The sequence below is a fragment of the Lynx rufus genome, unplaced genomic scaffold (assembly GCF_022079265.1).
Source record: "Lynx rufus isolate CCGP_SWC_20201006 ecotype Redwood Valley unplaced genomic scaffold, mLynRuf1.p SCAF_2, whole genome shotgun sequence".
In the NCBI taxonomy this organism is placed as follows: domain Eukaryota; kingdom Metazoa; phylum Chordata; class Mammalia; order Carnivora; family Felidae; genus Lynx; species Lynx rufus.
In genome coordinates, this window is record NW_025814834.1 from 220,653,070 (window position 1) to 220,673,351 (window position 20,282).

General features: G+C 61.2%; 1 protein-coding gene across 3 annotated transcripts in view; it reads right to left on the reverse strand.

The window, feature by feature from the left end:
- Positions 1-10,564: 10,564 nt before the first annotated feature.
- TP73 (tumor protein p73) overlaps positions 10,565-20,282 on the reverse strand; it is a 61,321-nt gene continuing 51,603 nt past the window's right edge. For all 3 annotated transcript variants that reach the window (XM_047083343.1, XM_047083344.1, XM_047083342.1), the window contains exons 5-14: positions 18,678-18,864; positions 18,213-18,328; positions 15,703-15,812; positions 15,242-15,384; positions 14,925-15,013; positions 14,528-14,649; positions 13,581-13,729; positions 13,195-13,330; positions 12,775-12,868; positions 10,565-11,604 (exon numbers count right to left, since the gene is read on the reverse strand). In XM_047083343.1, the coding sequence (XP_046939299.1) occupies positions 11,278-11,604; positions 12,775-12,868; positions 13,195-13,330; positions 13,581-13,729; positions 14,528-14,649; positions 14,925-15,013; positions 15,242-15,384; positions 15,703-15,812; positions 18,213-18,328; positions 18,678-18,864 (1,473 nt within the window). In that variant the 3' untranslated portion in view covers positions 10,565-11,277. The remainder of the gene's footprint in view (positions 11,605-12,774; positions 12,869-13,194; positions 13,331-13,580; positions 13,730-14,527; positions 14,650-14,924; positions 15,014-15,241; positions 15,385-15,702; positions 15,813-18,212; positions 18,329-18,677; positions 18,865-20,282) is intronic.

The window sequence follows — 20,282 nt, forward strand, 5'->3', positions numbered from 1 at the left end:
TGCCTCAACAATAAATGAACTTGGACAAAAGCTTATTAAAAGGCGTGGGAGAGTCCTTTTCTTCTCCTCTAACCATCCCTGACCATTCCCTCCTTCTCCAGCAGATGGAGAGGCGACAGGATGAGAAGGGGTTGGGAAGGACCCAGAAGAATTCTCGGGGTGGTCACGGGCCGAATGCAAGCCCACGTGCCCTGAGGTCCTAAGGCGCCTGTTGGAGGCAATCTGAGTACGCCGTACCGCCTGGCTCCCTGCGTGGCTTGAGCATCTCCTGCGAGCCTGACGCGCTTCCGGGCACTGGGATGGAAAGACGGCAGCCCGATCCTGGCTCTCCCGTTTCTCATGCTCCAGCAGAGGAAACAACAAAAACCGAGGCGCAGACGCACAGGAGCATTTCGGCTCGCGGTAAGGGCTCCGATGGAGATGCGCGGGGGTCGAGGGAGGGAGCCGGTAATGGCAGGTGCTGTGGGCGGGTGGGAGAAGGTGGGCTGTTCCCCGTGACGCCGGGGCCCAGCGCCGAGGAGTCCACCACGGGGAAATCGGGAGGAACAGCATCGCCAGCGGAGACCAACTCATCAGCTGGACGTGGGAGTGACCTTGGCTTGTTCAAAGAGCAGCGGAGGCCAGATTCTTGGGGCCTGGACTCCTCTTGCCGGGGAGTGCCTCTGTGGAAGGTGTAAGAGCTTTGGGGATGCAGCCAGAATCCCTAAGGGTGACTCTCATGTACCGGTTTCCTGGGGCCGCCATGACAGCACCGTAGGCTGGGCGCTCACAGCACGGGGTTGTTCTCCCGCACCTCTGAGGTCCAAGATCGAGGCGTCAACAGACCTGGCTCCTTCTAAGGACCGGGAGGGAGACTCTGTTCCCAGCCTCTTCCCTACCTAGCCTCTGGGGATCCGTGGCTGTAGAAGCACCTTCCCCACCTCTGCTTCATCTTTGCGTGGCGTTGTTCCTGTGCGCCTGTGTCCAAATTTCCCCTTTTTATAAGCGCACTGGCCATCTTGGAAGAGGGGGCCCCCCTATTCCAGTATACCTCGTCTTAACCAAATACATCCGCACTGGCCCTGTTTCTTAAGAAGGTCACGTTCACAGGACTTCAGCATGCGAATTTGGGGGAGACGCAATTCACCACCCATCAGAACTGCCTTCGGTCGAGCAGCAGTGATTTCAGGGAGTTCTCCAGACCTGATTCCCCGGCCTCAGGAAGGTGCCTGGTACATAGCAGGTGCCTGAAAAATGTCTGGCTGAATGAAGTACCGTTTCTGGCTTCAAGGACTTTGAAGAAAAATGCAGTAAAAGCGGAGGACATTCCAGCTTATTTTAAACTTCAGTTCAGGAAATATTTACAGCCAGGAAAAATGTCGGGCTTGTTTCCGGGGCTGGGGACAGCGCAGTGAGGTCTCTGGTCCTGTGGAGCTTACACTTCATCCTGAGACACTCGGTCTTCACCTTTACTGTCACTCAGATATGACCCAGGAAGGCATCCTGAGTTCAAAATCTAGAAATGGGATCACATCCCGACTGGACGGCTGCTTATCCAGTATCCTGCTATTTATTTATTTATTTTTCAACGCTTATTCATTTAAAGAAATTTTTTTAACGTGTATTTATTATTGAGAGACAGAGCACGAGCAGGAGAGGGGCAGAGAGAGAGAGGGAGACACAGGATCTGAAGCAGGTTCCAGGCTCCGAGCTGTCAGCACAGAGCCCGAAGCGGGGCTCGAACTCACAGACCGCGAGATCATGCCCTGAGCCGAAGTCGGACGCTGAACCGACTGAGCCACCCAGGTGTTCTCTCCTTTAACAGAACTTGGGTTTTACGCCTGGCACGGGTTAACCTAGTTAAGACAACATTCCGCAGCTGTGCCAAAGAAGCCACTGGGTCTCCGGAGAGGTCTTTACGTGGAGGCTCGCTGAGGTTCGAGTTGTGATCTTGTTACCTTCCACTCTCCCATCTTTCAAGCAAAGATGGATGTCCAAAGTTCCACACCAGGAGTTGGCCTTGAGAATGAAACCATTTGGCCAAGAAAGACCAAGAAGGGGGGCACCCGGCTGGCTCCATAGTGGAATGTGCGACTCTTGACCTCAGGGTTGCGAGTTTGAACCCCGCGTTGGGTGTGGACATTACTTAAAAATTGCATTTTTAAGAAAAAACACAGAAAGCAAGACGAGAGAGAGAAGCCTGGCTCCCTGCTGATGGTCTCCCAGCCCTCCTCAGGACATCTTTAATGACACAGAGACAAAACCCCAGTTATACAAGCTTTTAGTGGGGTGGGAGTGGAGGTCGGATGACTTCTTTTCTTGCGGGCTGAAGGAAATTCATGATATGATCTTTGCAAGAAACCTTTATTTAAAAAAATAAATTCACGGGGCGCCTGGGTGGCGCAGTCGGTTAAGCGTCCGACTTCAGCCAGGTCACGATCTCGCGGTCCGTGAGTTCGAGCCCCGCGTCAGGCTCTGGGCTGATGGCTCGGAGCCTGGAGCCTGTTTCCGATTCTGTGTCTCCCTCTCTCTCTGCCCCTCCCCCGTTCATGCTCTGTCTCTCTCTGTCCCAAAAATAAATAAACGTTGAAAAAAAATTTTTTTTAAATAAATAAATAAATAAATAAATAAATTCACCACCTCAAAATGCTTTCAGATTACTTGTGCAGCTAAATAGAAACTTATAAAACAAGCCTATTTAATAACCTTTAACCCAAGGTGGCAATCATTAGAGAAGTCAGTATTAAATAGAATACTTATCTTGGGGCAGTGATTCCAACACGTAAACCAGTCACCTTTCTGGTACGGTCACCTTGCAAGAAAAGGACTAGATTTTCTCGAAAATCGGAGGGAGTTGGCTAACCGACGGGGAGACACCAGATAATGTATCTTGGAAGCGAGAGGACGCTGGCGGGGTCTCCCGCAGCAGCCAATTTTCCAGGAGCGCCCTGCTCAGCTAGTGAGACACCCCACAGCTCGCGCAGGTGCCGGAGTCCCGCACCCTGGGGGTTTCAGTGACCCCGTTAACAAAACCCGAGCAAAATTCAGGTGCCCCAAAAGCCTATGATTTATGGTTATTAAAAAAATTTTTAATTGGAAAGCCAAGTTTTGCAAAGATAGACATTAATATGTGAAAAAGCCCTGTCGCTGATCAAGGAAATCTCGTGGGGGAAGAGGCTCCGCAGGGAAATAGGCACAGAGCCACCGCCAGAAGGTGAGGGCCTCGGGGACCTGGAGACAGTGGCCGTCATTCCACGCCCTCGCCCAGAGCCCGCTCCTGAGTCCAGAACGACGCCCTTCCAGGACGCCCTCCGGCCCCCAGCCGCGAGCCCAGGGCTCCGCCCTAGCCCCGCCCCACCGTCCTAAACCCCGCCCCTCTCCCCCGCCTCGCGTCCGGAACCCCGTCCTTTCAAGGAGTGCTTCTGTCCCGCCCCGCCCGGGCCCCGCCCCGCGTCCAGAGCCACACCTCACGCTTAGACCTTGCTGCTGACCTTCCCCGCGCTTCCGGTTCCGGGTCGATGCGGGGTTCTCAGAGGCCTTAAATCAACGGGCGTTCGCCGGCGGCCGCACTCCGGTTGCGGGCGTCCTTGCGGTCCCTGCTTCTCGACCCCCTCCCGCCCCCGGGGGCCCGGGCGCCGTCTTCCCGCGGGAGGGCGCGCTTCTGGCTGGCGGTGGGGTAGCGCTGGGACCCGGTCCTGAGGGAGGGGTCCGCGCACCCCACTCCGACCTCGTGTCGTGGGGGTCGTCCCGTCGGCCGCTCGGGCGTCTGCGCTGGGCATCTTCTCCCCTCCCCGTGCCATCAGCTCCTCCACCAGCCGTGGCACGTCTGCCCTGCCGGCCCCCTTTCCGTGTTTCCTGCTCTCCAAGTGAAGAGGCCGGCGGTGCCCTCAAAGCTGGCCGAGCAAACACTTCCGTCAGAGGCCTGACGCCTGGTCGTTCGGGGCCGGGTCCCCTGGCCGCCTCTGCCCGGCCGACGTGGGGTGGGGTGTGGCCGCGAGCGCTCCTTCGGAGGTGAATGGCTGCAAGCACGCTGGCTTCCTCCTTCGCGAAGCAGTGTTGGGCGCGCCGGGGGCTCGAGAGCAGGATACAGATGTTCCCTTACCACCTGCCCGGGCTGGCACCGCTCTGGGCGCTGTAGACACGGCCCCCAGCGCAGCAGAGTCCTCGTTCTGAGCTGCTGAATTCGGTGGACAAACACGAGTACAATGGAACGTCGGCGCCACTCGGTTCCACGAAGACGAGTCACGCGGGGCGGGGAAGAGGAGGGTGGGGAGGCTTCTGAAGAGGGTCCGGTCACTGGGGCGGGCACCCGAATGGGGTGTGCAGGTATCTGCACAGAGGGGAAGCTAAATCCTCTTAAAGCCCTGAAGTAGGCCCCCTGTGGCTTGTTCAAGGAACAGCAAAGCCACCGAGCTGGCAGGAGTGCAGCGAGCTGGTAGCGAGGGCCAGAAACCAGGTCAGAGCAGTGGGCACAGAGGCTTCGGGTGGTGCTCCGTGGCTCGGTCCTTGGGAAGCCCTTGGGGGCGGCGCATGGAAGGCTGACTGACCCGGCTGGAGCTTTGCAAGCATTGTTCCAGCAGGTCCTTGCACCCTTCGGAAGACCCCACGGTGGCGGCCCAGGGGCAGAAGGAGGCGGGGAGACGCGGGGCGGGGGCTGGGGCGCCGCAGTAGTTCAGGCTCGGACCACAGTGGCCCCGTGGTTGGATTTGAGGTGTTCTCAACGCAGAGCCCTGCTCCCTAACTCACAGCCGGGGGGGACGTGAGCCCTTGTCAGGTAGCGGTGTCTCCAGCAGCTGAGCCTAACACTGGGAGTGACAGCGATCCGGACCCGCTGCCACCAACGGCAGCAGCCCGGCCGGTGTCAGGTGCAGCCCAGCCAGCCACAGGGGGGCAGGGCCCCTCCCGGTGCCTGCTGACCCGGAGCTGGCTGGTGCGCCCCGGCCGCCAGGCCTGCCGTAGCGCCTGTAGTTCCTGCCCACCTGCCTCTCCCAAGTCCCTAACTACTCCTGATGGGAAATCCATTCCTAATAACGCGTTAAGAAGGCTTAATCCTGACTCGTTAGCCCACAAACAGCGTTCTGAAAGGGTTCGGCTGAATGCTATAGTACGTACTAGTCTCGTTTTCATCACCTAAGCATGTGCGTAAAGGTTTAAAGTTTGTGGGTTTTTGGCAAGCTGGCAGATTGTAGTTTCAGATGATCTATGGTGCTGTCTTCCTGGTGGCTCCCTTCTTAGGAGAGTTTGCACCCTTGTAACTGAAGCATAACACACACAGAGAACGCACATTGGTACACGGCATGTACACAGGTGCCTGAGCTCAGCGCGTTTTTGCAAAACTGAACAACCTATGTGACCAGCCCCCAGCATGTCGCCATGTCCCCGGGACCTCCCTCGGGCCCCCTGCCAGCCCAGACCCAGCACCGTCAGCTCAGTGATCACTGAGGGAGCTCAGCACATCATTACTCTGAAAATCTTACCAGGGTTGTGTTTGTGGCGTTGTGTGGTCCTCTGGCTTGACCCGGGGCTGCGTGCTTCCTCAGAGCCCGGCGGGAAGTTAGAGCCAGAAGCCGGGCGTGCTCGCTGCCAGCGTTTTTGCAGTTCGTTTTGCCAAAGCCCTTTTTCTCTCCGGTTATTCTCTTGTGCCTGAGGTGTAGACCGGTGTTGATAGTGTGGATTCTAGAGAGCAGAGCTGAGGTTGGTGGGGCATATTCGAAACTAAATGTCACGTGCAAGCGGCAGGCTGCAGGTCTCACTGGGGCGTTTTGAGCAGTGGTAGCAGTATTTAAAAACCAAACAGTCGAGGCACCTAGGGGGCTGAGTCGGCTGAGCGGCGGACTCTTGATCTCGGCTCGGGTCGTGATCTCACTGTTCGCGGGATCTGTGCTTCGGGCTCTGCGCTGACCGTGCGGAGCCTGCTTGGGATTCTCTCTCTCCACCCCTCCCCTGCTCCCTGTCTCCCGAAATAAATAAACTTAAACAAATAAAAATACTAAAAACCAGACAGATGTCTTGGAGAACCCGTGGAGACGTGTGTCTGCGTACGATAATGCGCAGCACTGTCCTGGGAGATGGGACGAAATATCCTGACACCATGTGAAAGCCCACTTTGCTGTTTGCTATTCTTGCCTGAATATAGGCTCCCTTTGGAGGTGGGGTGGGGGCGCGAATGGACACCGTTTTCCTCCCGAGGGGCGGGGAACACGCTTCAGAAGCAGGCCCTGTCTTCTCTTTTCCGCAGCTACATAGGGGTGGTGTGGACGCTCCCGGAACAAGAGAGCCTTGCAAAGTGGCGGGTCTGCTCGGAGCCCAGATCTCTTCTTAAATTACACCGCAGACATACTGGAGGTGTTTTATGTGTTTGAAAGTAATTGGACGCGTCGCTCATACCCTACTTTTCAAAAGTTTCTGAGCGAGGATATTAAAGGCGCCCTCGTGGGGAAACTGCCGTGCTGTGTTGGCTCCTCAGAAGCTGCCTTTATTTAAACAAGCTGAGCCTTGTTTCCCTTCCAGTTCAGAGGTGTCGGTGTGTTGGGATTCCTGTCTCTGTGATGGGATGAGGGCACGTTCCGCTCAGCCCGCCACAGTGGGCCCTGGAACAGATGACAACTGAAGAGAGGGTTGAACAGGTTTTGCTCAAAGAAAATGAATGGGCCCGACCAGAAAGGTGTAGCTGGGGCCCAGGCTGCCACACCTAGCCCCACGTGGCCTCTCCTGGTCCTGTCTGATCTCTCCTGGCCTCATCTGATCTCTCCTGGCCTCTCTTGGCCCTACCTGGCCTCTCCTGGCCCCACCTGGCCTCTCCAGGTCCTATCTGACCTCTCCTGGCCTCTCCTGGCCCCACCTGGCCTCTCCTGGCCCCACCTGGCCTCTCCAGGTCCCGTCTGGCCTCTCTTGGCCCCACCTGGCCTCTCCTGGTCCCATCTGACTTCTCCTGGCCCCACCTGGCCTCTCCTGGTCCCATCTGACCTCTCCTGGCCTCTCCTGGCCCCACCTGGCCTCTCCTGGCCCCAACTGGCCTCTCCAGGTCCCGTCTGGCCTCTTCTGGCCCCACCTGGCCTCTCCAGGTCCTGTCTGGCCTCTCCTAGCCTCACCTGGCCTCTCCTGGTCCCATCTGACCTCCCCTGGCCTTTCCTGGCCCCACCTGGCCTCTCCTGGCCCCACCTGGCCTCTCCTGGCCCCACCTGGCCTCTCCTGGTCCCATCTGACCTCTCCTGGCCTCTCCTGGCCCCACCTGGCCTCTCCTGGCCCCACCTGGCCTCTCCAGGTCCCGTCTGGCCTCTCCTGGCCCCACCTGGCCTCTCCTGGTCCCATCTGACCTCCCCTGGCCTTTCCTGGCCCCACCTGGCCTCTCCTGACCCCACCTGGCCTCTCCTGGCCCCACCTGGCCTCTCCAGGTCCCGTCTGACCTCCCCTGGCCTTTCCTGGCCCCACCTGGCCTCTCCTGGCCCCACCTGGCCTCTCCTGGCCTTTCCTGGCCCCACCTGGCCTCTCCAGGTCCCATCTGACCTCTCCTGGCCTCACCTGATTTCTCCTGGCCCCACCTGGCCTCTCCTGACCTGCGTTCATGTGGTGTCCCTGCCTCGGTGTGTGCATGGCTCTATCTGGCCTTTGTCCCTTTTATCTTGTGCTTCGTTTCCGCCCGAGGTCTAAAAAGACTTGGACCTCCCTCCAGGTTGAACAGATTTGAGAGCCCTATTCTGCTGGGGCAGCGCCCCTGACTCTTCGAGTTCTGAAATGCAGAAACCTGAGAACTAGAAGCATGGAAACAAGCCCGCGTGGGCCCAGCCCCAGTTGAACACACGTGAGCTCTCTGCCGTCTTTTCCTAAGTTTTGCAGAGAAACATGAATGTGCTCGACTCCAGGCTGCTTGCTGGGAGGGAATTTGTGACCTCCCCGGCCCCGCGTGAACTTTCTGAAGTCCAGACCCCCCTCTCGGCCCCCACGGAGCTCGGATGAGCCTGCTCTTCCAGGCTCAGTTGGCAGGCCGAGGCCCAAGTCAGGCCTGTGAGGTTCACCAGCTTTGCAAGGACAGAGCCGTGAGTTTGCCCTGAGGCCGTTCTTGTGTGACCTCGGACACCCTCTGAGCACATAGCCCTGGGGAGGAGGGCGCCCGCGGGCTCCTCCCACTGAAAACACGGGAGAAACCCTGGACGGGGCGGGGTGGGGGTCGCTGCTCAAGCCTGGCGTGGGGGCTTCAGGAGCTGCTGCTCGTGCGTGCTGTTGTCTTAGCGGAGTTATTCAGAGACAGCCTTCGGAACTTGGCTTTATTATGTTACAAAAACAAAACTTCCCACCAAAACACAGCTAAAAAAATAACATGTTTTCCCAAGATTACATTACCAAAAAAAGTTAATATCATTGGAATAGATCCATTAATACTGCTTGAAAAGGATTAATTACATTAAAAACATGGGTGGTGTTTTTGTTTTTTTGTTTTTGTTTTAGCCTTAAAGCGCTAAAGTGCTTTAGCCTATGGAGAGACGCGGCAGTCTGCGACTGACCTGATACCCTGGCCTGTCCCTGGTGGTCGTACACTGGGGCCCTGGGGCGGGCGGGGGTGGGGTGGGGGGAACGGCACGCTTTCCCGCCCCAGAGTGGCTGGTGTCGGTGTTGAAGAGAGGTCCACCCCACTCTCCAGAATGCTCCCCTGCGAGAGAGAGCGTCCCTCCCACCTCTTCACACCTTAAAGGTTTATTTTCTCTGAACCTTTGAGTTTTGTAGACCCAGAGTTTGGAACCCAGGGATGGTGACTCCCCTCGATCGATCTGCGTTTTCCTCTAAGCACACAGAGCTTCTCCTCCATGCCGTGAGTTCTTGGCTTTGCTCTCCCAAGGTGCCCCTCCCCCAGCACAGTGGGAGAAAGGCTCCAGGACCGTGTGTGGCGTCTGGCGAGCACCGGTACAGCTGGGGCCCCTCCTGCCCCGCGCTGACCCTCTCTGGGGCACACAGGTTGGGGTGGGGGGTGGGCTGTGGCATTCCCTTACCGGACTCTGGCCTCCAGGAGCAGACAGAGCCACGGGACGCCTGGGCCTGCGCCCAGGTTCGTGGACCCCAGCGAGTTGAGGGACGGGTCCCCAACTCCTGAGGTGGGGCAAGGGGGCACGCGGTGGGGGGGCTCAGGCATATGGCCACCGGAGCAAGTGCCAGACTCCAGCCCAGCTGTGATGCCTGAGACCCCAGACTTAGCCTCAGTTTCCTCATCTGTGAAATGGCACGGGCAGTGTACTTCCTTCCCCAGCCTCAGGGGGAGGGGGTGTGAGGAAACGGGGGATGGGGGGCAGGGGCAGCCACACGCACCCGCCGTGGTCCTGAGTCCACGGCTCTTGTGAGTGCAGTAGGGGTGTACCCTGGTGGACTGCAGGTCCCTGTGGGCACGGACACCCCTTCTGGTGAGCAGAGCCTGCTGCCCGTTGGAATGAGCTGGTCCCGTGGCCCCGGAGCCCTGGCCGGAGGTTAGGGCCCGAGGGGGGGGGACTCTGACACCCCGGAAGGTGGTTCCCCAGAGAGTGCGCGGTGGAGGGGGAGGATGGCCGCGTTACCCTAGACGCAGGCACTCCTGTCTGCACACACCGCACTTTCACGTAAGTGTAGACCGTAGACATGTACAGGCGTGACTTTCCAAGATGAAGTCCTGTCTGGAGACGGCCGGACAGCGAGCTTGGGACGGAGCTGGCTCCGGGCTCCTTCAGGGAGTCGGGATGGGCTCAGAGCCTGTGGGGCTCCCTCCCCCTGCTGGCCAGTCTCTGAGAAACACTGTGAAACAAGGAACACCGGCCGCCGTCTTCCCAGTGGGGACAGCTAAGAAAGAAGCTGGCGTGTTAACGCGGTCTGGGCTCAGCATGGAGGGGGACGGTGCTCCCGCTCCCAGGGGACACCTCTGAACACGCAGCCTGAAGAGAGTCCGTCCTGCCTTCCCCGGGAGGGAGGCATCTTCTGGGCGGTTTATGGCAATGAGAACAGACCCAAAGGACGATTAGGGCTGCGTCGTCTACACCCTCCCCTGGCCTGGAGGCTTCCCCGGGCTGTGCTTGGGAAGTGCCGTGTGGCCGCACCCAAGGCTTGTCTCGGCTCACACATCAGGCAGGCTTCCCTTTATCCCACCGGGGGTGTTGGCCTCATTACCCATCGCCCACGTCTCTCCTGTCCTGTCTCCTGCCCTGGGCAGTGCGCTGGGTCTGTCAGGGTTCTGGCCACAAAGGCTCAGGAGGTTCCTTACAAATGAAACCGGCCTCATTCCTGCCCCCGCCTCCCTCCAAGCCCCCAACAGGTGCGCCTTCCTGCCAACTGCTCCCTCCCCGCTGGAGGGGCTCTCCCCGAGAAAGGCAACCCACAGCCTTACCCCCAACTAGCCACAGTAGCCACCAGACTGGAAGTGTCCCAAGTGGAGAGCCTCCCAGCCAAACAGTGGCCGGACCTGCCCCGTTCTTCCATACTCCTGTCCAGCCGCCGGCCCCTGCCTGGCTTGCCCTCTGCTTTCTTAGTCCAGCTTGTTTAGACAGACCCGGGGATGCCAGGAATGCCCGCCAGGTTGAACCCTGAAGGGAATGTTAGGAATGAAAGAAAAAAAAAAAAAAGCTGACCCACCAAGTACAAAGGGTATCTTTTTATCAAATATTGACAATTTCCAGTAGTCTAAGGAGCATGCTGTCCGTGTCTGTGCGGAGAAGCTCACTGGAGAGCTCTGGCCGTGGCCGGTGGTGTTGGCTTGGGTGTTGGCTGGTGGCAACTGACCAGAAGTTTCCTTGCCTCCAAGGAGAGACACCCTCCTCCCCAGTCGGCTCCAAGTCCGGGGAAATTCCGGTTCTCGTTTTGGGGCGGGAAGTGGAAGGTAGCAGTAGGTTTGAAGTGTGAGGGGTAGACGGACCCTCAAGTCCAGCAGAGGGACCCTGCCTCGGCAGAGACAGGGTCTGGAGCGCTGACCCCAAAATAAACGTGTTTTAGGTCACAATCACGGGGCCGCTCGTTGCCAGGAAACAAAAGACATCGAAAAATACTTTTTGGCAGTCCGTCAGCGGAGGCGATCCTTGTGCCCCCGGAGCATCTCGCTTGGGAGCCGCAGAGCCCGGAGGAGGACGCACGGACGGGGCAGGTGGGGAAGGCGCTGGCTCCGGGGGGCCGACCCTCCCCCGCCCAGATCGCGTCCAGACGCGCCAGCCGCTGTCCGGGAGCCGCGGGGTGGACCTCGCCCCTCCCCCGGCACAGCCTGCTGGTCCTGTCTCCCGAGGCAGTTTGTGAAAACGAGGAAGAGGAGACCCCGCGAGGCTGCCCGGGGACCCCGCCGCGCCCTCCCGGCCCCCCTCAGTTGATCTCGCTCTCCGTGAACTCCTCTTTGATGGACTGTTTCCGGGACTTGCAGTCCGGGAGGTCGAAGCCGAAGTCCGCCCACTCGTCGGGCCCCGGGCCCCCGCGGTTGGGGATGGTGATGGTGTGGCGCACGCGGAAGTGCACGGCCTCCATGACCCGCTGCCGCTGCAGCTCCCCGGAGCTGCCCACGGCGATGGCGGACGCGTTGCTGCTGGAGCGGATCAGCTGCTGGGCGCCGTAGTCGTGGCTCTGCTTCAGTTCCTGCAGGCCCCTCCAGATGGTCATCCGGTACTGGTCCGGGATCTTCAGGGCCCCGAGGTCCTGCAAGAGCGGCCGTTAGGGCCCCGCCCCCGCCCCGCCCCCGCCCCGCCCCGAAGGCGCCCTTCCGGGACCTGGCGGTGGGACAACGGAGCCGCCGGCGGCGCCGCCGCATTTGCCAGGTGACCGGGGAGCTAAGAAGCGGCGTGCGTGCGCGCGCGCGCCCCCGTGCAGGGGTGAAGTCATTCCTGGGCTCTGTGACGCCTCCACTGCACGCCCTGGGGGCTGCCGGCCCCTGCGGGACCGGAGCCGACCATCAAGCCCCTGGGGCCTCCCCGCACCAGCCAGGCAGGCGGGTCACACGGGGACGGGGGTTAACATGCACTGAGCTGGGCCAGAAGGGGTCAGTGGGGATGGGGGAGGGGGAGGGCAGCGGTGGACACAGCACATGGTCACGGCTGAGCGAGTGGCCCCAGCGCCTTGGGCAAACTGGATGGGAACAGAACGGCAGGCAGGGAGGGGGCGGGGGCTCCCGGGCTGGAGTGTCCCCTGTGGCCTCTGCCTCTCTGGGCTCTTGAGGCCTGCGCCTCCCTTGGCTAACAGTACATTACAGCTCAAGGTGGCCCTAGGCTGCGAGCAGGTGCGGTCTTCTGTGGTTTAGGAAGGGCTCAGTGCTGGCACTGTCCTCCGACCCAGAGGTGAGCCACGGCTGTTTGGTCACGGTGCCCAGGATGCTTGTAGCCTGGCACAATCTGAACCCAGGACGCGCAGGTGTGACTTGTCTTCTTTGGGCCTCAGTTTCTCCCCCAGTAAGTGGCACTGAGACGCGCCAGCTCCAAGACCCTTCCGGCCTTGACCTTCACAACTCTGGAGAGTTGGAAATAGCCTGTCCCCCAAATCAAAGGCAGCCGGGCCGCTGGGTGCCTGAGAGCAGCTTCACAGCCAAGTCCAAGTGAGCGGCCCGCTGCCAGGGGCCCCGGGCGGGCGTCCCGTCCAGACACTGCCTGAGCAGCTCAGCTCGCCCACGACTCTCTCACCAGAGCTGACTCCATAGGAAGCCGGACGAGAGGGAGTTGGTTGAGCTCAGTCGTGGGAACAAGGGTTTTCCAGATTCCGCCCCCCCCCCGTGCCTCCCTCCCTCAGCAAGAGCAGGAAAGAGTGGCCCACAAAGCGGAGAACCGCTCTGCCCTGGCACAGGGCCCTGGCCTCTGGGTCCGCGGGCGGGGCTCCTACCTCTATGGTCAGATTCTGCAGGTGGTAAATGTTCTGTAAGCCTTGGGAGGTGAAATACTCGATGCAGTTTGGACACCCCAATCCTGTTAAAAAACTGCAGAGACAACGTGGGAAATAAAGCGGCAGTAACTTCCAAGCCCGCGGCTGCTCTGTCCGGCTGGGAGCCCGGCGGGGGCCAGGTGCTCACCCCGGGGCTCAGCCTCCACGGAACCCTGTGTCTGTGCTTCCCCCGGCACCTGCTGGACTCTCACTCCTGACCTCTCCTCCGCCCGTGTCTGTCCTCGTGGTGGCAGAGTGGATGTGAGGACACACAGGACAGCAGGCAGGGACTGCCCGCAGGGCTGGGGGCCAAGCTGGCCGGCGGCCACGAGGGGCTGAGGTCAGTGGGTTCGAGGCGGGGCCCGGCAGCAGCCCACGTACCTGACCAGGCTGGGGTCGGCGTGGTAGGGGGGTGGGGTGCAGTGGGACCCCGAGACCATGGACTGGGCGCCGTGGCCGCTGTTCATCTCGCCGTTGGCCGGCAGGGCGTGGCTGTGGTTGTTGAGGATCCCGGGGCCTGGGCAAGTGCGACAGTCAGAGCCAGCTGGGCCGGGCCGCCCCCCGCAACACTCTGCGTGACCGGGACCTCCCTGAGGTGGGCGATGGACACGGGGGGCTGTCCGTGGCTGTGCCCCCCGCCCGTGGGCAGGGGCTGCTGCGGGGGGCTGCCCTCGAGAGCCCTGAGCTGTGCAGAAGTGTCTCGAGCTAGACCCCCTGCCGTGTGCCTCCCCGGCCCGCTCTGCGCCCCCACGGCCCGGGCCACTCACCCACGGGCCCCAGGTTGGGCCCGGCCGCCGAGCCGTGCGGGGGAGGCTGGCCCACCAGCTGGTTGACGGACGGCAGTTTGTTGGCACCCCCGTGCGCTTTGTTCATGGGCGAGAGGACGGGCCCGTAGGATGCCGGCTGCAGGTGGCTCCTGCTTAGACAGCGACAGCTCTTGGTGAGAGGCCCAGGCGGCCACGTCCCCCTGTGCTCACCTCCACATGATGCCCCGGGCTGCTGGGGGCCTCCCTTCCCGCCCAGCACTCCCACCCACACCTGGGCCACACCCGGCCGCTGGCCGTCCCCCGGGACCCGGCCTGGGGTGGGTGGGAGGGAGAGCCGGCTCCTGCCACCAGAGTCAGCCAGCGGGTCGGCCGTGCTCTGACCTGCCCTCCTTGCCTTCCTGTCAGCGGCCATTTAGGCCCCCCTGTGGGAGAGGTGGAGGGATAGCCCAGAAGGCCACTGAGCACGAGCACGGGAGGCTTCCAGGAGGAGGGGGGCACCAAGCAGGGGAGCTGGATGCCTGTCCTGGCGGGTGGAAGTGGCCCCATACTTCCCACCAGGTGTTGGCCGGCAGGGGGGGTGGGGTGGGGGCCGGGGGTGGGGGGTCCTGGGACCCAGTGAGGACCCAGTGGGGTGGGGCGCCTGGGGCTGGGCTCCCCAGCACCCCTTCTTCCCCCTTCCCCAGGAGCAGGTCTGGGACCCAGTGAGGACTCAGTGGGGCAGGGCGCCTGGGGCTGGGGGAGGGTAGGGGGCCCGGGGCTGGTGGGGTAGGGGGGGCCCTGGGCTGGGGGGTTAGGGGGGTCTCGGGGCTGGGGGGGTAGGGGGGGCGTCCTGGGCTGGGGCGTAGGGGGGTCCGGAGTTGGGGGGGTAGGGGGCCCGGGGCCGGGGGGGGTGGGGGTCCCGGTGCCTGGGGGCATAGGGGGCCCGGGGCTCGGGGCGCCGCACTCACGGCCTCTGAAGCTGCTGCTGCTGCTGCCGGTAGGCGTCCACGAGCTGCTGTGGCACCAGTTCCATCAGCTCCAGGCTCTCCTTGACCTTCATCAGGATCTCAAAGTTCTCTCGGCCCCGCACCTGAGTACACACCGGGGGACCCTCTGCACAGGTGCTCGTGCAGCAAGGCGCCCTTTCTTCCGCCGGGCTCCCCGGAACCCCTTCTCCCCCCTTCCCCAGGAGCAGGTCCGGGACCCAGTGAGCGCCCACCATTCCTCCCCTCCCCGGGGCTCTGCACCCCCAACGGACATGGGGCTTTGATCGTTCTCGGAGAACTAGAAAATGCGACGAGTTGGTGGCCCGTGGCGTCCTCCCCGGCCGCCCCAGCCTGGGCGTCACAGACGGAGGACACTCACGTGCATGTAGTACACATCCTCGTCCCCGTGTCTCCTCTTCTTCACGTTGGTGCCCAGGGCGGGGACGGCCGGGGGGCTCTGTTTGAAGGCTGCAAGGGGAGGCAGGCCACTTGCAGATGAAGCCACAGGACCCCTGACACCCAGCGTGCGGCGTGGATGGGCCCAGAGACCAGTAGCCCATTCAAGAGGGGCAAACCCAAGGCGGGGCCCACGCTGGATGGGGCCGGAGCCCCGGCAGCCTCGTGGCTCGCGCCCATCGAGGCACGTTCGGCCCTGAAGTCCCAGGCGGCCCCCACGCCCCAGCCCAGGCCACTCACCGCGCTTGCTGCCGGCCCCGTTCTTGGCCGCACTCTCGCTCAGGGCCTGCTGCTCGCGGTAGTGGTCCTCGTCAGCTTTGCGGTCTCGGCCGGGACAGGCGCAGATGCGGCCCTCGAAGGACCTGCGGCCCAGCACCTGTCCGCTGGCGGGGCGGGCACGGCCAGAACCGTGAGCCTCGGGGGGCCTGCGCCACCCACCTCGGCCCCCACGGCGGGGTCTTGAGGAGCCAGGGGACCAAGGCGGAGCACCCAGCCACTCTGAGACACCAGGTCGCCTGCGTCCTCCCAAATCCCAGGCCCTGCTCCGGCAGCCCTCGCAGCCAGGGGGAGCCCTCCCTCTGAAACTCACCTCCAGCGCCAGCACCATTCCTCACCCTGCCCCTCTGCATGCCGAGCCCCCAGCAAAACCGCCCCAGGTCCCCGTCCACCCCTCCCCCCCCCCACGAGCCCAGCAGACTCACTCCCGGGTCTCCAGGGTGATGATGATGAGGATGGGCCTCCGGTTCATGCCCCCCACACAACTGCTGTTGCACATGAAGTTGTACAGGATGGTGGTAAACTCTGTCCCCACCTACACACGGGAGAGGGAGAGGGGAGGAAGCAGTGCTATCAGCATGCAGGCCCCACCCTCCGTGGCGGGTGCTTCTGGGCCAGGCCCCGACTCTAGGTGGGCCTGGGGGAGAGGCAGGCCCCTGCGCTGTGGTCCCTGGCATCCACCCGTCTACCTACCCATGCGCCCATCCATCCACCTCCATCCATCCACTGTGCACCCACCCATCCATCCAGCCATTCACCTGCATGCACTGACCCACCTCCATCCATCCATCCACCCTTCCTTCCTTCCTTCTTTCCAAGCACTCATCCAGTTACCCCTATCTATCCATCCATCCACCCATCCTTCCATCTCCATGCATTTACCTTCTGTGCACCCACCCCTCCATCCAGCCATTCACCTGCATGCACTGACCCACCTCCATCCATCATTCCTTCCTTCCTTCCTTTCACCCATCCATCCATCCTTCCTTCCTTCTGTCCATCCATCCATCCATCCACCCATCCATCCACCATTCATCTGTCCATCCTTCTATCCATCCATCCATCCATCCTTCCTTCCTTCTGTCCATCCATCTGTCCATCCATCCTTCCTTCCTTCCATCCACTCATCCAGTTAAACCTATCTATCCATCCATCCACCTCCATCCATCTACCTTCTGTCCACACACCCATCCATCCAACCATTCACTTGCATGCACTGACCCACCTCCATCCATCCATCCATCCACCCATCCTTCCTTCCATCCATCCTTTTATTCATCCTTCCATCCATCCATCTTTCTATCCATCCATCCACCCATCCTTCCTTCCATCCATCCTTTTATTCATCCATCCACCCTTCTTTCCTTCCTTCCTTCCAACCACTCATCCAGTTACCCCTATCTATCCATCCATCCACCCATCCTTCCATCTCCATGCATTTACCTTCTGTGCACCCACCCCTCCATCCAGCCATTCACCTGCATGCACTGACCCACCTCCATCCATCATTCCTTCCTTCCTTCTTTCCATGCTTCCTTCCTTCCTTCCTTTCTCCCATCCATCCATCCTTCCTTCTTTCTGTCCATCCATCCATCCATCCACCCATACTTCCTTCCTTCCATCCATTCATCCATCCTTCCATCCATCCATCTTTCTATCCACCCATCCACCCTTCCTTTCTTCCTTCCTTCCTTCCTTCCAACCACTCATCCAGTTACACCTATCTATCCATCCATCCACCCATTCTTCCACCTCCATCTTTCCTTCCTTCCTTCCTTCCTTCCTTCCTACCACTCATCCACTTATACCTCTCATCTACCCACCCAATCATGCACTACACTGAGTGCCATGCTCTGTGCTGGCTCTCGGAGGCCCAAAGTCCTGTGGTCTGGTTGCCCCAACCATGTCTCCTAACATAGATTGGAGGTCAAGCCCTGGAGGCTGGGTGTGAGCGGGCATGTGTACAGGTCCCTGTGGGCACAAAGGTGTGTTCTGCGTGCGGCAGGCTCTCGTGGGCAGAAAGGTGAATGGCACTGCTCTGGCAGAGAGAGGGACCAGAGCCATCTGAGTGGACCCCCATCTCCAGCACATGTGTCCATTTCCCAGGGAGTCTGTGGACAGCTGCACAAGGAATCCAGGGCTCTTGACTCCTGGGCATCCCAGGACCACAAAATGGGCAGGTGTCATGGTCTCCCTGGGTCAGGATATAAAATGCAGTCACTGGCTTAGGCAAACCTGGACTTTCACCAAACTGCTGGCACACAGAAGCCACCAGGGGGCAGGAGAGCCCTGCTTTCCTGGCAGGTGACGTAGGGCAAGGGAGGAGGGAGTGCAGGGTGGTCACACCCCTTCCTGGGGGCTGGGGGTTTAAGGGGCCAGGTGCAGGGCTGGGGCCTGGGGGTCTGGGGAACTGATCACAGTTTGGGGAGTCTAGGGGTCAGAGCCAGGTAGAAGAAAGGTGGGGCTCGCTGTGCCCCCTCACCCGTGGAAGCATGGCCCACGGGCCCAACAGGGGCCCACCCCCAACCCACCGTCACTGCTCAGACCCCCACCCCCACCTGGCTCCACCCCCAGCTTCTCTGGCTGGGCCCTCACAGCAGCCCCAGAACCTTCTGCTGCCTTCAGGTCACAGCAGAGCCCCGCCCACAGCTCTCCGCCCCGCCCACTGCCCACCTCTGGCCTGGACCCTCATCTCCAGGCCTCTCTCCTGTAGCCAGAGAGGCCGAGGGGGGTCCCACCTAGACCGGCACAGAAGTGACCAGAAATGAGTGCCAGGCGCCAGGGGCTGGGGGTGGGGGCAGGAGGTGAAGAAGTTGCTCCACAGCAAGACTTAACCCGGAGGCGCTGGGGACAGTGGGTTGGCCATCTGAAGTGACATGAGTGCTCCGTGACCGGACCCTCACCCTCGTGGCTAACTGCAGGGGCCCCCACCTACCTGCGGGGGCTCGTAGGGAACCATGACGCTCTGCCTGCCTGTGACAGGGTCGTCCACGTACTGTGAGAGATTGTTGCCCTCCACGCGGATGAGGTGGCTGGCCGGAGCAGACTGTCCTGCCGGGAGGGGATACCGCTTCAGGAGGCTGCCCGGCCGGGGCCCGGTCACCCCTGTGCCAGGCACATCGCAGCAGACTGGGGACCGCAAAGGCCAGCCCCACCAGCCTGGTGGGGCTCGGGCCACCAGCCCTGATGCCCTCAGGGTGCCTGGCCCAGCATCGCTGCTGACCACTGTCCCTGGGCACCTGCACCCCAGGCCCCAAGTACAGCTGGGAGGAAAAGGGGCTGGGGAGGGGACTTGCCGGGTCCACGCTGTCAGCCCCTGCTGTCTCTAATCACGGACGCCCGAGGCGAGCCCTCCCTCCCGGGGTGCCCTGGCTGCTGGGCACGGGGCCGGGGGCCTCACCTTCATTGAAGTCTCGCCCGAGCTCATGGTTGGGGCAGCGCTTCACCACCTCAGTCACATGCTCTGCCTTCTTGTAGACGGGCATGGCCCGGATGACGGTGCCCGGGGGCGGCGGGGTGGACACCTTGATCTGGATGGGGCACGTCTTGGCGATTTGGCAGTAAAGCTTCTTCAGCAGCGGGGAGTACTGGTGGGGATCGGGGGGCAGGGTTGAGGCCCCGGCTCGGCACCCTCGCTCAGCTGCACCCCACCCCCAGCCAGGAGTCTCGCCCCTCCCCACATCCCCTCGCCCACTCGGCAGCACCGGCCGCTTTGGGCACGGAGAGCAGATGGCTTTCATCCCGCCATCGCTGGCTGGAGAGGTTGGCACCATTACGTCCATCTCACGGGTGAGGCCAGGAAAGGCCAGGGAAGGGGGAAGCTGATGGAGAGTGGGGGCTGGGAGCCAGGGGTGCCCTGTCGAGCCCGGCTCCTCCCCACCCACAGCCCCATCGCTGTCAACCGTAGGCCCCCAGGGCCCAGCAAGAGCGCTTGCAAAGCCTACCCTTTAAAAATAGGAAGTTTTGGGGCGCCTGGGTGGTGCAGTCGGTTAAGCGTCCGACTTCAGCCAGGTCACGCTCTCACAGTCCGTGAGTTCGAGCCCCGCGTCAGGCTCTGGGCTGATGGCTCGGAGCCTGGAGCCTGTTTCCGATTCTGTGTCTCCCTCTCTCTCTGCCCCTCCCCCGTTCATGCTCTGTCTCTCTCTGTCCCAAAAATAAATAATAAAAAAACGTTGAAAAAAAAAATTTAAAAATAGGAAGTTTTGGGGCGCCTGGGTGGCGCAGTCGGTTAAGCGTCCGACTTCAGCCAGGTCACGATCTCGCGGTCCGGGAGTTCGAGCCCCGCGTCGGGCTCTGGGCTGATGGCTCAGAGCCTGGAGCCTGTTTCCGATTCTGTGTCTCCCTCTCTCTCTGCCCCTCCCCTGTTCATGCTCTGTCTCTCTCTGTCCCAAAAATAAATAAACGTTGAAAAAAAATAAATAAAAAATAAAAATAGGAAGTTTTATAGTGTTTTTCAGATACGTTTCTCAATCGAGTGAAGAAGAATGTGAAACATTGAGTCTGAGGGGTTGAGCTCTGCAGCGTGGCATGGGCCACCGGGGACCTCAAAGTCCTAGTACCTGCAGCCCAGGGTCCCTGCCCAGGGAGGGTCAGATGATGCCCTTCCTGACCCTGGCAGGGGCCTCTGGGGGCAGTGGCCGGGGGACCAGGTCGCCCACCCAAGGACCCTCACATGAGTTCACAGGAGACCCTGCTGGTGACCACAGGGGTAGCCACTAGTTTCCAAGCTGACTGGCTTCTGGGCAGACCCGTCTGGGGCTCCTCGTGCCTCCTTCCCCCAGGGACAGTGTTGCTGGTCTCAGGTTCCTGGCCCCACCCCACAATCTCCCTGCCCCCCCCACAAGTCCCCGGTGACCTGGAGTCACCCCAGACACAAAGTCCGGAGAGTGCCCCATCACACCCCACCATGGTGGGGTCAGAGACACCGTACTGTACCAGGAGACACCGCTTCAGACAGGTGCCCAGCTGGGGTCCGGTCACCACAGGGGACTGGAGACCACAGGCT